The sequence below is a fragment of the Chiroxiphia lanceolata genome, chromosome 5 (genome assembly GCF_009829145.1).
Source record: "Chiroxiphia lanceolata isolate bChiLan1 chromosome 5, bChiLan1.pri, whole genome shotgun sequence".
In the NCBI taxonomy this organism is placed as follows: Eukaryota; Metazoa; Chordata; class Aves; order Passeriformes; family Pipridae; genus Chiroxiphia; species Chiroxiphia lanceolata.
The window spans coordinates 3,724,927-3,739,133 of record NC_045641.1 but is presented as its reverse complement, the minus strand read 5'-3'; the positions used below and the strand labels follow the sequence as shown (position 1 = coordinate 3,739,133).

The 14,207-nt window shown below is 41.9% G+C and overlaps 1 protein-coding gene across 2 annotated transcripts; it reads right to left on the bottom strand.

Moving 5' to 3' along the window:
* Nucleotides 1-204: 204 nt before the first annotated feature.
* Nucleotides 205-13,801, bottom strand: RBM17 (RNA binding motif protein 17). 2 transcript variants are annotated; one of them, XM_032687539.1, is made up of 12 exons: nt 13,697-13,801; nt 11,532-11,672; nt 10,246-10,362; nt 9,196-9,362; nt 7,259-7,356; nt 6,661-6,717; nt 4,813-4,954; nt 3,290-3,441; nt 2,703-2,776; nt 2,288-2,386; nt 1,898-1,970; nt 205-1,752 (listed from the first exon to the last, which is right to left on the bottom strand). In XM_032687539.1, exons 2-12 carry the CDS (start codon nt 11,652-11,654, stop codon nt 1,649-1,651), a joined length of 1,206 nt encoding a protein of 401 aa, XP_032543430.1. In that variant the 5' UTR covers nt 11,655-11,672; nt 13,697-13,801; the 3' UTR covers nt 205-1,648. The 2 variants fall into 2 exon arrangements, with proteins under 2 accessions (XP_032543430.1, XP_032543431.1); XM_032687540.1 differs by having other exon boundaries at nt 7,259-7,353.
* Nucleotides 13,802-14,207: the final 406 nt, after the last annotated feature.

Here is a 14,207-nt window from a genome sequence, read left to right as displayed (position 1 = left end):
AAGGCCTTAAAGTGTTGCTCAAGGTCAAAGAGAAAACTAAGAGCAGTAGAATCTGTTACTGCCCCAAGTCCTGTGGTTTTGGTGTTAGTCAGGCCTGTTCCTCACCTCTGTTCATGAGAGTTCCTCGGGGTGGATTAAAGCCTGACTCTGTGGGCAGGCCTTGTGCAGCAAGAGAGCAGAGTAAGGAAGCCAACACACAGTAGGTAAAATACAAGGCTTTTTTTAAAAATTCTGTTTTACAAGCGAGTGTTTGTACAGAGGTTGGTGGAACACAAGCGGGCAAAATAAGCCAAACACAAGACCAAGGGTTTGTCATAGAGATCTGCAGCCAAAACTTCATAAAAGGGCAGCAACTGGAGATATTCACAGCGTTGAATTAAAGGTCTGTACACCCTCCCCCCAGTACATGAGCGTAACAGGAAGAAGACATCCAGCATCAGCTTTCCAACAGCTAAATTGCCTTCAGAGCTCACAATCATTTCAGCATCTGCACAATTCTGGGTGCAAGGGGGCACAGAGACAGCTGCCACCATTGCAGAGCCACCTCTTGCCAACTCTTTGTCACATGCTGTTCCCAAAAGAAAAGCAAACATAAAACCCGAGAGCTGTGTAGTATTTTACAACTAGTTAAAAATGAAACAGCTGTAGTGTTTAGTAGTTCAGTTTGTCAACTCTCTAGATTTTCACACAAGAACTTCCCTCCATGGCCTCCTACTTCGAAAACTTCCACAGGCACTCAAAAAAAAAGGAAAAAAAAAAAAGAGGCCTAAGCCCGATGGTATTTGACCTCAAATATAGAAATATACACAGAGAGAGCAAATGCCAGGTTTGAAATGATTAAACAAAGTTAGTTACCTACATGTGATGTTGGAGGAAGTGAGAATTTGATGCCTGGCCAGATATAGGAACGAGTGTCCCTCAGTTCTACCTACAGCATTTCACTAAGGGCCTGTAATCAGTTATGCCTGGGTATTTCTAGCACAGACTGCCTGACAGCACAGAGCTCCTGCCAACAGTCCATTAAATTCCTTCCTCCTTCCTTTTAAACATGGATTTTCTTTGGATCTGGGAAGACAGACAAACTCATTCCTTGTTGCTTTAGTCTCCATCCTGGCATAGAAAGTATTGTCCTGGAGTCAGGAGAACAAACTAACTGCCAACTGTCCAATGAGCCCAAATCACTGGTGTGCAGAGACGAGGACTTAGGAGAGCAAGGCTCCAACTCTAAGAGATACCACCAGGGGAGAGAAGCATCACAGCACACAGTCCTTGTCCAAAGCTTCCCACTTATCGTGGATGCAGCACAGGGACTCCATGATGAAGCACCAGAACAAGGAAAGCAGGAATACAGACAAAGCATCTCCTCAGCAGTGGGTTTTCCAAAAGAACAAAGTCATCTGAAAGCGCAACAAACCCCAGGATCCCCAGAGCAATAAGCAGAAATGTGCCACTCAAAACCACACAGATGTGAATCTTTCAAAGGGCTTTATATTACAAAAAAACATAGGTCACAACGAATGTGAAAAATCCATTCAATGAGGCTTGTTTCCAGTTTGCTGGGAAAGCTACTTTTCTCTTCTTCATTCCCAGCCCACTGCTGAAAACGTGATTGCCAAAACAGTGACCACCTCGAGCCAGATTTTTAAAATCAAACTTGCTCCGCCAGATCCAGCACTCTGAACTTGTCCAGGTTGTAGAAACAAGCCTTCACGACTCTGCCTCCAAAATACCTTCCATTTAGATCCACAACAGCTGGAATTGAAACCAAGAGCACGTCAGCAAGCAGCAATTCAATAAAGTAAACATCTCTTTAACTGAACAGTCTAATCACTGAGACTGTTTAATCTCTCCACAAAAGGTGACTCTGAAGGTCACAGGACACAATTTAGGATCCCACCTTTGATGGCAGATTCAACCCGTTCAAACTCTAAAAATATTCTTACAGCTTCATCATCAGGGGCACCAGGGATCTGAAACAAAACAAAAGCCCCAAACCAGAAGTGATTAGAACAATAGCAAGCCCACTGTTTTAAAGTGCTGTTCTTCACAAAAGTAGTCAAGGGAACAAAATAAAAAGGTTCCAAAATCACAGTACCTCGAGATTCTTGCCCAGATTCTGACATTGAAAGTTTGTATCTTACAGATATGGAAAATCCAGAATCCTAACACAGTGAAGCACCCTGAAAGATCTTTTGCCAATGTCCCTTCTCTTAGGCAGTAACATACCAGTTGTGAGGGACAAGGGCCCAGTTTTACTTTCAGAGCAGCCAAAAAGATTCTCTCTTACCTCAAAGATGACACATTTCCCAACCTTGCCATATTTCTCACATTCCTCCTTCGTTTCAGCTTCAAGATCTTCATCCACCTCCCCAGCACCCACCATGTTCTGAAAGTTAAAAGAATAAACCCAAGTCACTGGGTGGAGTCTGTGCAGATGGTTGAGTAGATAAATTAGAGATGCCCTGTGAACTGTGACCATGGATGCTTTAAAAGCTCAAGAGCCACAGGAGGAGAGAGGGGAACTGTACAATTTAAAGCACTGTTAATCTGAAATACTTATCTCAGCAATACACATATTTTCTCCAGAACACAAAGCACCACATCTGTGCAGGCCAGAACCTCTGAACTATGCAGAGTCTTGTAAGAGGAACATAAGTTTTAACATTTCAACACCAAGACATGTTCTCTGACTCCCAACTTACCCTTAGTAAGACCACTTTAGTTGGGCATTTCAGTATCTCGGTCAATGGGTTGGAATCCGCTTTCTTGCCCGTCTCTGTTACAAAGACAGAACAGTGAATCGTGGGTAATATAAGATCAAAGCTCAACTGGGGACTTTTATCAGAATCTTATTGATTGAAAAATGGAATAAAAGCCATAAAACATATTTTCGTATTGTAGAGGAACAGTTATGCACAACTTGTAGCTACTTGGAAGGACAATAAGCAGAAAAGTCAATTCCAGCTATGTGAATTAAGTTAGAACACTGACAATGTACTGACAACGTACTGCTGCTTTGGGGGAAACAGTTCCTAAGTTCAGAATTGCATCAGATTCCCTAAGAACTAAAAATCAGCTCTCCTGACTTCCAACACTTGTGGTCAGGTAGAGGTGCTGTGGGCAGAGTGAGCTAAAAAAATGTATACAGGACTTTACAAGATAAAGAAGATAATTTCCACAAGAACGAATAGGAGCCATGCTTCCAGTTCCACTATTTTCTCCAAGGACAGATGGTAAAAAAAAATCCAGGAGCTTCATTTCTCACAGACTTGTTGTAGGACACAATTACCTTTCTCTGTAGACTCGCCAACGATTATCTTGCCACCCCTCTTGCTCGTTTTCTCTACTGACAGTGCTGTGCTGAGCCCCTGTTCATGCTTTCCCAGCCCCTGGCCCTCTCTGAAACCATATTTCTGCATGATTTTGTGAGCTACTGTCCCCCTGCAAAGAGAAAAAACATCAGTTAGTAAAGGTTTTTTCCACAAAACATTAGCACTGCATTACTCCTGAGTGCTCAAATATTCTACCTCCTAAAATCTCCTTACAGAGAGACAGAAAACACAAGAGCTTCTACAATTTACAACCTACTATCTATTAGTTCCATGTTGGTGTAAGCTCCAGAGGACAAGACCTTGCTAGCCGTTCCTACAACAAATCTGGATATCCTCAGTATTAATTTAAACATGTCTAATTTTTCTGAATTTTCCAGAGCATCTTGAGGCAGCAACGTCCCCAAGCTATTTAAAGGTACATTTTTGTAAGTACCTTACAAAAAGCACCTTCACTGACAGGTTTTGAAATTCCCAGTGAAGGAATAGTTAGAATGAAAACATACCTACAGGTGTCAACATTTCTTTGGTGACCACAGCTTGACAGGTCCAGACACAAAAAACATGTCATGGTGTACTGGTTTAAACCACAGTAAATATTCTATGCTCAGTCACCCCCATTTTATCAATGGGCAAACAAGATAACAGAGGAAATGCAGGATCAGTGACTACATGACTATTTCCTAAGCATAGTACATGAAACACACATTAAAAAAGGTCAAGAAGTCTGGCTGTGTAATGCTGAAAGATTAAAACACCAAGTCACTGAATAAACAGACAATTGTGTGGTCAGGTTAGGTCAGATTTTTAGCCCTTCCTTCAGTAAAGTGAAGGTCCCAGGGTACTGCTAACTAGAGGTGGTAATGACAAACAAACTGGTCCAACAGTGCCAAGTCTGGTTATCCTTTTTTTGGACAATTAGAAGAAAAACTCAAAACTGAGGTCTCCAAGCTGTTTTTAACTATAGATTCATCTTCACTTTGTTGCCACAGTAGGAACACAAGCCTTACACACAAGGCAGAAAAGTAAATGGGCAGGTTTGCAGCCACAGCTGATACATTCATGCAAACATGCTCTGAATTTCTGAACAAACAAAGCAGAGCTGAAATGATTTGCCCACTGGTATGAAGCAAATTTAAGACAAAGCTGAAAAAGAAATCTAGAGGAGCTAACATGCCACCTTTGTTTTCCTGTATACTCCATTAGCTTGGCTTGTACAGGCCATAAACACTTTAAACTGGAATGTGGCTTCAGAACTCACTAAAAACACAGCCTGGAGTGCAACCACCTCAGATGTGTTTCCCTCAATCCAGTCAATCCACTGTTTTCTTCTGTATCCCGCCAGTTTGGACTCTCTGCACTCAGAGTGACCACATACATACATGGGCTTGTGTTCTTCTCCACTGACAAACTATTTTAGCTTTTGGTTTCCACCACCTTCCAATGCCTTTTTCCACAAAATATGCAGCAGTCAGTCATTTACCCCATGTTAGCAAGGAAGGAGTTGCTGGGTCCCGTGGGGGAACGAGGCCTCTCTGGCTCATCATACACTGGAGGAGGAATTGCTGCTTTGGAAGATGGTGCCCGAGGTCTGGACTCCTCTTCATATGGGAATGATGCTACAGCTGAAGAAAAAAAAACAATTTGCTTTTTCAATAAAATCCCAACAAACTATGAATAAAAGCCTCCCACATAAATCCAAATCAGAAGAATGTTTCCTTTGCATGTGCTGTTTTAACATCCTGTCACCTCTCTCTCACTCTCAGAAACAAGATTTGAGTTATTCTGGATCTTCCTATGGATATAGATACCCACAACTCTAATATGTATTTATTAAACTCTTATTAAATGGAGAAAAAAAGCATTAAGAGGCCACCTGGACTACAGTGAGTTTATCCAGGCAGAGGCCAAGCAAAACTGAGAAGGCCCATTCATGAGGAACAGAATTATGACAAAACTGGATCAATGCACACAGCTCCAGGCCCAAAGACTGTGAGTAAAAATACACTTTACATTTACACAGAAGAGAAACCAGTCTATTAAAAAGAATGAATGCAACTCATCTCACTGAGAATTTCTGAACTGCAGCTCTTCCTGGGGTATGGAGATATACCTGGATATCTCAGTCATACTGGTTAGATTGCTAAACTACCTTCCACTGACAAGTCTAATGGAAAAATGTAAAAAAACAGGTTACAGAACACCAAAGAAAATATGCAGAAACTTCGAAAAGTCTTTTGGACTTCTATTAGACTGACTTCATTTTAGAATATTTTCTTGGGAACGAGTTCTTGGATCTTATCAGATAAAAGGTCAGATGTGAAGTTTGAGGATGTCATATGAGGAACAAAAATCCTATTTGAGCAGCAAATGGATTGGACTTCTGGATTTCTGCTACAGCAATATTTCCTCTTGCTTTTCCAGCCTAGATTTAAGCATCAAGAAGCCATACAAAGGTTTCCTTGTGAGATCATGTCACAAAAGCTCTCCCCCTCAGGATATTTGTACCATTTCCAGCCTATATTTACTTTTCACTCAATTGCTCTTAATTATTTACTCAAAACATTCTCTTTCTGTTTTTAATGTTTACACATGTCAAATGCCTTCACTATTATATTACTCACTTAAGCTTTGGGGTTTTTTTTTACATTCCAGTCTTCTCATAAATAAACTGAAGACTCCCAAAGGAAAGTTTGTGTGCCTAGGATTCTTTTTTCTTATTATTTTTTAGAGTAGACAACATACTGCTAATTATTTTAATTTTAAAGTACACAACAGTTAGACATGGGGAAAAAAAAAAGGGAATGGTTTTGTTCCTATGGCAAGATGATGCCACCTCGTGGACAACTGTGATCTTCACTGAGGGAAACACCAGTGCACACACATCTTTCCAGCTGAACTGTACCCCTGAAAAACTTACAAAATTCTGTCTGTAGTGCATAATCCCTTCAGAAAAGATACTCACAGATTACTTCCTAAAGCAAAGGGCAACAGGAAAATTCCCTCTCCACGCTGTGGAGGTTTCTAGTCTACCCAGAGAAACCTGCCTGTGACATTTCTTTTTCCACATCAGAAGTAACTGAACATGGTTATAACACCCCACTGTGCCAAACCACTTCTCCAGCAACACAGAAAGAGTCCTTCAGAACACAGATGTGAAGCACAGCAGCATCACAGGTTCCCCACAGCTTCCCCCCATCAACAAAGAACTAGTACAAGTCCTGCTGCCACAAAGAATTCTCTGGGAAAGGGAGGAAGACTCAACTGAATAGCAAGTTGAGAGAGAAATAAACACTGCTGGGTTGAGAGAGGAGGATTTTGTAGTACTCACGTTCTTTGTCCTTCTCAACCAGAGAAGTGGGTGGTGCAATGGCAGCTCCTCCCATACCTATGAGTAAAAAGGAAGGCAACAAATTGGGATGACATCACAACAGACCTGAATTATTGACTGTAACTTTGCTGCTGAAAGACAACAAAGCTTAATTTTGTTTATGCAAAGACATATTTCACCACCCTGATCCACATCATCTGACTGGCTCTGAGGGCACTGAAGTAACAGAAGCAGGAATGATGAGCTGAAAACTCAACAGTGATTCTCGTAGCCTGATTTTATCTCCTGGCTCACTCGTCTCCTGGAACCTACACCATGCAGAAACTTAACACAGGTATCTACAAACTAAGGTAAAAAGAGGTCTTTTCACAAATAATTTAGCTGCCATCTGCCTCCATGGAAGAAAAAAAATCTGCATTACAACAGTAATGCTGTAACAAACTGCCAGGTTTATTCTAAAGGCTCAGAAACAACTGTGGACTCATCCGAGGAAAAGAAACACAGAATCCATGAAACAGGAATGAGATTGTGCATTCCCCCCACCCCTCTTTTTCCTCCTCCCCTCTCTCCCCATCAAAACCACAAGCAGTTCCCTTACTCCTTTTCCGTCTCTCCCTTTCATAATCTTCATCTTCATCAGAATCTGGATCTGGTCTCCTGGAAAACCCACTGGCTTCATGTCTGTCTTTACGTCTTCTAGGAAACACAGTAAGTTAGGATAAGAAACCATCAAAGTTAACTCTGTGCCTTAATTTATGATCCCACCTCTGCAGTGTGAATTATTCTGCCCCACTCCAACTGGTATTTTACCATGTTTCCCATGAAGGTGTAAGTAAACAACTCTATTATTTGTTTCTCTGCTTTTATCCTCATGGGGCATTTTTTGGTAAAACACCAGATGGATCTAAAGCAAGATTGTTTTCCACTTACAAGTCAGCCAGGAAGAATGTATGGAAAGGAGGAAGCACCTGAATAAATCTAGTTCAAAGAGAGTAGAGTTGACTGAATGACTACAGACATTAATTAATCACCCTGGTCTGGACAGAATCCCTTATAAATTCTCCACCACAGGCTATACAGTCATATCATTTACTCAATTAGAAAAATCATCATGCCTAAACATCCTTAGCAATTAAAGTAAGATTCAGGCATAACTTCTAAAATTAAGTGATGAATTCTTCAAGAATTGTTTGCGCTTCAACTGTTATCTAATGTGATCATGAACTCACTCGTTTTAATACTTCAGAAGAAAAAGGAAAAGTATTTTTTCCCAAAAGTTGAGAGCGTAGCTTGCTGCATAAATCAGATCTCACTCCTAGCACAGCCACCAGAACTGTGCTACAGGATGCTAAAAACAGCTCTACTGTGGAACCACACAAAATTTCTGGATCTCTACCCTGTGAATGCAAAACAAATGTACAGCCTGTTGTCCCAAAGCAACATCTGATGCAGGTTTGGCTGAGATTGCTTCCCCAATTTGAAGTCAGAATGCATTATGCATTTTTCACTTCCTTTCTCTAATGTTATGTATGAAGACTCTTGGCCCACACACAAGTACAAACATGACTACAGAGCAATCAGTGCTGAAGCTGTGGGAATAACATCCCAGATTTCTGAGGTCTTGCATGCCCATGGGATAGAGCCTTAGGCTTCCTCCTCCATCACAACAATGAACATATAACAGAGAGAAGACAGAGAAGTCCAAATGACTAGAAATATTAATTTTCACAATCTAAACAGGGCAACAGATCTGTAATTCCACCAACTTTGTACTGTGACGAAGATGGTTTATTAATTTCACTTAAATTAAGCAAAGATAATCTTCTGCCTGAAGATATTTTACCACTTATTTCAATCAGACACTGAATTTGCATTCAACTTCCTTAATATGATTAGAAAGATTTCTTACTGCAGGGAAAGGGTATTAAGGTAATCAAAGATAAGTATATTTTTTTTTTTGTGCAGAGACAAAAGAGTAATAAACACATAATTAACTTACTTAAACTGAATGCAGAGTATCAAAAAAAGGAAATGCAACTATGACTCTCAAAACCTGTGCTAATTACATCTTCAAAACTGAATGCATTCCTGGATCAGTCTGTAGTATTTAGGAGCAGAAAGGATTTTTATCACTGAGTGTTGAAAGGTTTTTCTGCATTCTGGTTACACTGACATCTAACACTATAAAATACCTGCAAGGTCTAAGTCTGACAATGATGCATGAAGTACCCAAATATTGCTGTTATTATTGAAACAAAGTAAATTTAGAATGCAGAAATGTCAAGTTTAGAAACCTGATACGTACCTTTCAGCCAAAGAGGCTGCAAGCTTGGGAATTCTCATAATTTTTGCACTGTTAGGTGACTTCAGCAAGAGCATTAAAACATATTAATTAAAGCACTGCACTTGTTTCCACAAGCACAGTGTTCCTCACTAAACCTTTCAGAATTTCCCTGAAATCGTTTGGAGGGATAAAGCCAAACAAACTGATGTGTCTGAGTGTCAGTATGCCACGAGTTCACACAAAAGCCTTACTTTTCTCTTTCTTCAATCTCCTTTTGCCTCTCCAGCTCACGCTGCCTCTGTCGTTCCTCCCTCTGGCGTTTCACCACTTTTTCGTAGTCATTTGGGAACATGGGATCATACTCATCTGCCAGAGGAATCAACACATCTCCTGCAGAAAAACCACTAGGGACGGGATCCTTTAAAAAAAAAAAAAAAAAAATGGAAAAAGGAGCTTGTTCAGCTGAGATCTGAAAACAACATCCAGCTGGAAACCAAGAACCAAACACTTCCAATTCCTGACTTCTATAACGGGAGGTAACATCCTAATCCCACTGTGACTAGAAGAAATCTTTGCTTTACTTCAAACTAACACTTCATCCAGTCTCTCATTACCTCACACAAATCACCCCCTCCCCCTGCCAAACACAAAGCAGCAGCAAATCCTCATGGACAAGAATTTTTCAACCCCCATTAATTCATTATTACAAGTTTCTTGCTGTTGCAGCCATCTGCCAGGGTCCTCCCACACAATCTCATCAGGCTTTTTTCATCAGCTGCTATTAATATGATACCAGCAGAGGTACACAGGCTGTTCTCCTCTCATCTGAAAGAACTGTTTCAGAACTATCACCTTTGAAAAAGCTTCAGGGAGAAAGTTTCTCCACATTCCTCACCATGAGAAATCCATTTTAAAAGGCTAGGTGGCTTTTCTTTCATTTTTCAGTTGATTGTTTTACAGGTCCAGCTCTGGTGCAATCACAACTAGTCATTATTTACCCGATCAAATTGGTGTCTTGCCAAGTACTTGAGAAATACTTCTCCAAGTCCAGGAGAAATACTCTAGGAACACTGTTTTATAACTGCACATTAACCTTGGTAATTCCATGCTGTACCACATGGAAGTCTGTATTAAACTGAAATGCTCATTAACTAAAGAACTCTGAGCAGAGGAGGACATTTTCAGAAAACAATCACTTCTCTGACTACTAGGAAAGATGATGAAAAAATAAAAATAGAGACTGCAGTCAAAGAATTCCATTTCCAAAACATTTGGTAACTTTTTAGCTGCCTTGGTCTTACCTTTAACCCAGCTGCTACATGAGGTGGCGTGTCCACAATCTGCCTCTCATCAGAGGAGTTCCCTCGTTTCAGGTCAATCACTGGAGCAAGGACTGTGCTTTGTTTTGTTCTCTGACTCTGCAAAAAAACACCAAACCACAAAATGTCTAAAAAAGATAAAACACTTTTCTAAAAAGCAGCTTGATATACTTTGCAGTGGTAGGTGAGTGGTCCCAGGTTCAGATTAGAAGTAGAAACACACACTAAAAATTCAGACCATCTCTTCAGATGAGTTTAAACCGAGTCAGGTTGTTAAGAAGGGATTCAGTTTTATTCCAAAGATCTACTGTTCTTCACATTTATCATCTGATAACATATATTAATCTATTCTGAACTCTGAGTTTTCTAATCCTATTCTATTCTTCCATTAGTTTATGGATACACTGTACAACAGTTACATGGACAAAGAATATAACTGATATAGTAGTCATTAGGATTTTATTCATGCACTTTGTTCCAATTATCAGCTAAATCCTGCCCTCAATTTCACCAGCATAAATCAGGAGTAATTCCAGTGAAAAAATGCTGTGCCTATTCAAGTATTTGGCTAGTACTTTTTAAATTAAGTAATCCCACTACAGAACCTACACACCACAAAGAACACAGTGTCCTGCCTCAACCAAAATATCAACACTGCTCAAAGAAAAAGGATGAAATACTGCAGCAATAAAAAGAGAAAACAGTTCTGCCAGAGTTTAAACTCAAGGAATTTGCTTGTACTCCTCCTTCCCATGTACACTGGAAATACTTGCTGTAAAAATTTCTAGTGCAGGATGACTTGCACTTTAGCACTGAAAGCCTTTTAAAAAGGAGCATAAACTGATGCAAACATGTAAATATCCGATTCAAAATGCCAAGAATGACTAACAGCCAGTAGTGACAACTATCAATCACAGCATGACACTTATTTACTCTTAGAACAAAGGAAAAAGCTTAATCTCACTACCTTTGATAGTTAAATCTGAAGATCAGCTTTTGGCTCTGTTCATTAAAAGCTCTGAGGTTTGCAGCATGTACATCAGCTCTTCATTCAGTTTTAATTTGGCAAGAAACCCTCTAACAGACTTCAAGAAACACACATCTCACCTTTCCCCCTGCTCAGTTTTGCTGGGCTTGCTACAAACTCACAGACAAGTTCCAGCAAAATTACCCCAAGTTGGTATTCTAAGGTCACAAACACAATGCACTGATCAATAATATGCAATAATCATAAATAATAATAAAGCAAAATCACAAAGGGACTATACCTTTGCTTGTGTGAGAGCTGCTTTCTTCACCTGCAGCTGAGACTGCAGCAGTTTGAAGTTCTTGGACCAGCCTTCTGTTTTAGAGTCACTGGTCTCAACTCCCAAGTCATCGTAAAGTGACATTTTCTCTTCAAATTAAAACTGAAAGGCAAAAGGAAAAAAGCTCCAGATGACACAACAAACCTACTTCCAGGTTATTTGCTACTAGTTTACATATGTTGGTACACCATATTTTTACATGCATTTTTTTCGAAGCCAGGGAAAATTTAAAGTAGTAACATTTTTCTGGCTGGTAGCAAATAGTCATAACTGCATTAAAAAGTAAGAGTTTGAAAGGTAATGAAAACTGTTCAAGCATTAACAAGTGTTGGAAACTTCCCAAAATTACATTTGTACCATTGGATATCAATCATTTGAGGCTTTGAGGGAGTTATACAGCAAACACTGGTTCACAAAGAAATTCAACATTATGCATCACATGGGCCTCAAGACTTCTGAATCAAACACAAATTATTATCTCTGCTGACCTTAAAAAACTGTCCACACAAACATGCAACCACTGCAATCAGCTTCTTAAATTTCACTATTTTTTGCATCATAAAGGAGTATATTTTTTATACTAAACAGACTTGCCAGAGTAGTATTAAGTAATAATTTCCACAGCATCGAAAGACTTCTCAAATACAGAGAATTTATATACACACACACACATATATATATATAAAAAAATTAGGCAGGTAATGTCAAGAACATGACATGAAATATATCATTTTGTCTGATATTGCATCTGACATGGATGGAAGAAGAGAAATCTGAATGTCATGTGAGGTCTGTCACCTGTGGCACAACCTGTAAGCTTATTATTTAGCCTCTGACAGGTCTGGATTGCAGCACCTTCACCCCAAAACTTTAACTTCTTAATTTACAAGCATCACTGATTAACAGCCTGCATTGAAAGCTTATAAATTCATCAGGAAGATACTTTTCCCAGAGATGTGACAGATACTTGGGAGGGAAACTCCTGACACACAGGAGATGGCTACTGCTGTGGATTTAACTTACGTGCATTTAAACCTGTGGAAAAAGTCTCAGAGGCAGCAAATACCAAATAAATTACAATACCAAAACGTGGCAAGTTCAGCACAAATTTAAAAAATAAACAACCACAAAACACAACAATTTAATCCTGCAGTGGAATATGAACAACCAGGTTCAGCACAAGGGAGTTTAGAGCAAGAAAAGTAGGTGGCTGTACTCCCTGGAGATATTAAATATATAGGCACAGGGAATGAGACACAGAGGGGGTTACAGGACACAGGGTGAGCACAAGGCACTGCAGGAGTTCCCACCTGCCACAGGGGAGCAGGATTTAGGCAGCAGGAGTGCTGCTCTTCTGGGGGAGACAGGATGCACTGGGGGGGAATCACAGAATCAATTAGGCTGGAAAAAAACCTCCGGAATCATCAAGTCCAACCTGTGACAGATCCCCACCCTGTCACCCAGCCCAGAGCACTGAGTGCCATGTCCAGTTGTTCCTTAAACACCTCCAGGGATGGGAACTCCACCACCTCCCTGGGCAGCCCCTTCCAGTGTTTAATCACTCTTTCTGTGAACAGATTTCCCCCAAATGTTCAGTCTAAACGTCCCCTGGTGCAGCTTGAGGCTTTGTCCTCTCATTCTGTCCCTTGTTCCCTGTGAGCAGAGCCCGACCCCCACCGGGCTCCCCCCTCCTGTCAGGGAGTTGCAGAGAGCGAGAAGGTCCCTCCTGAGCCTCCTTTTCTCCAGGCTGAGCCCCCCCAGCTCCCTCAGCCGCTCCTGCTGCTCCAGACCCTTCCCCAGCTCCGTTCCCTTCTCTGGACAATGATGGATGGATGGGGGCAGGGTGCAGTCATCGCGGGGAAGCGACAAAGGAGCTGTACGCAGGCTAAAAGAAAGGCTGGCCTGCGATTTCTGTGATGTCCAGCCCTCTACGAACATAGGGGCCGAGGCGGGGGGGGCAGGCCCTGACCCCCCCACGCTCCACACAGGCCTGGACCCCTCCCAGGCGTCGCTGAGTGGGGTACATCCGCCCTCCTCCCGCCGTGTCCTGCCTCCCCACACCCCGCGGACTCCGGTGCCGCCTCCCCACAGCCCAGGCTGGAGCCGGGCCCGAACCCGCCGCTCACCCGTCCCGGCACCGCCGCCGCCATGAGCCGGCGCTGAGGCCGCCGGGAAGGGCCGTCCCGCGCATGCGCACTGCGCCCCGCGCAGCCGCCGCGCTGCCGCCCCCTGGCGGCGGGAGGAGGGAGCGGCACCGATGACCTACCCACACACACCCGCCGTCCCAGTCTGAACCAGTACGGGACACTCTGTCCCTGTATGAACCGGTGCGGGACACTCTGTTCCTGTATGAACCAGTGCGGGACACTCTGTCCAGTATGAACCGGTACGGGACACTCTGTCCCTGTATGAACCATTACGGGATACTCCTTCCCTGTATGAACCAGTATGGGGCACTCCGTCCAGTATGAACCAGTACTCTGTCCTGCATGAACCAGTACGGGGCACCCCGTCCCAATATGAGCCAGTACGGGACACTTCATCCCTATATGAACCAGTATGGGACACTCTGTCCCAGTATTAACCAGTATAGGGCACTCCATCCAGTATGAACCAGTACAGGACACTCTGTCCAGA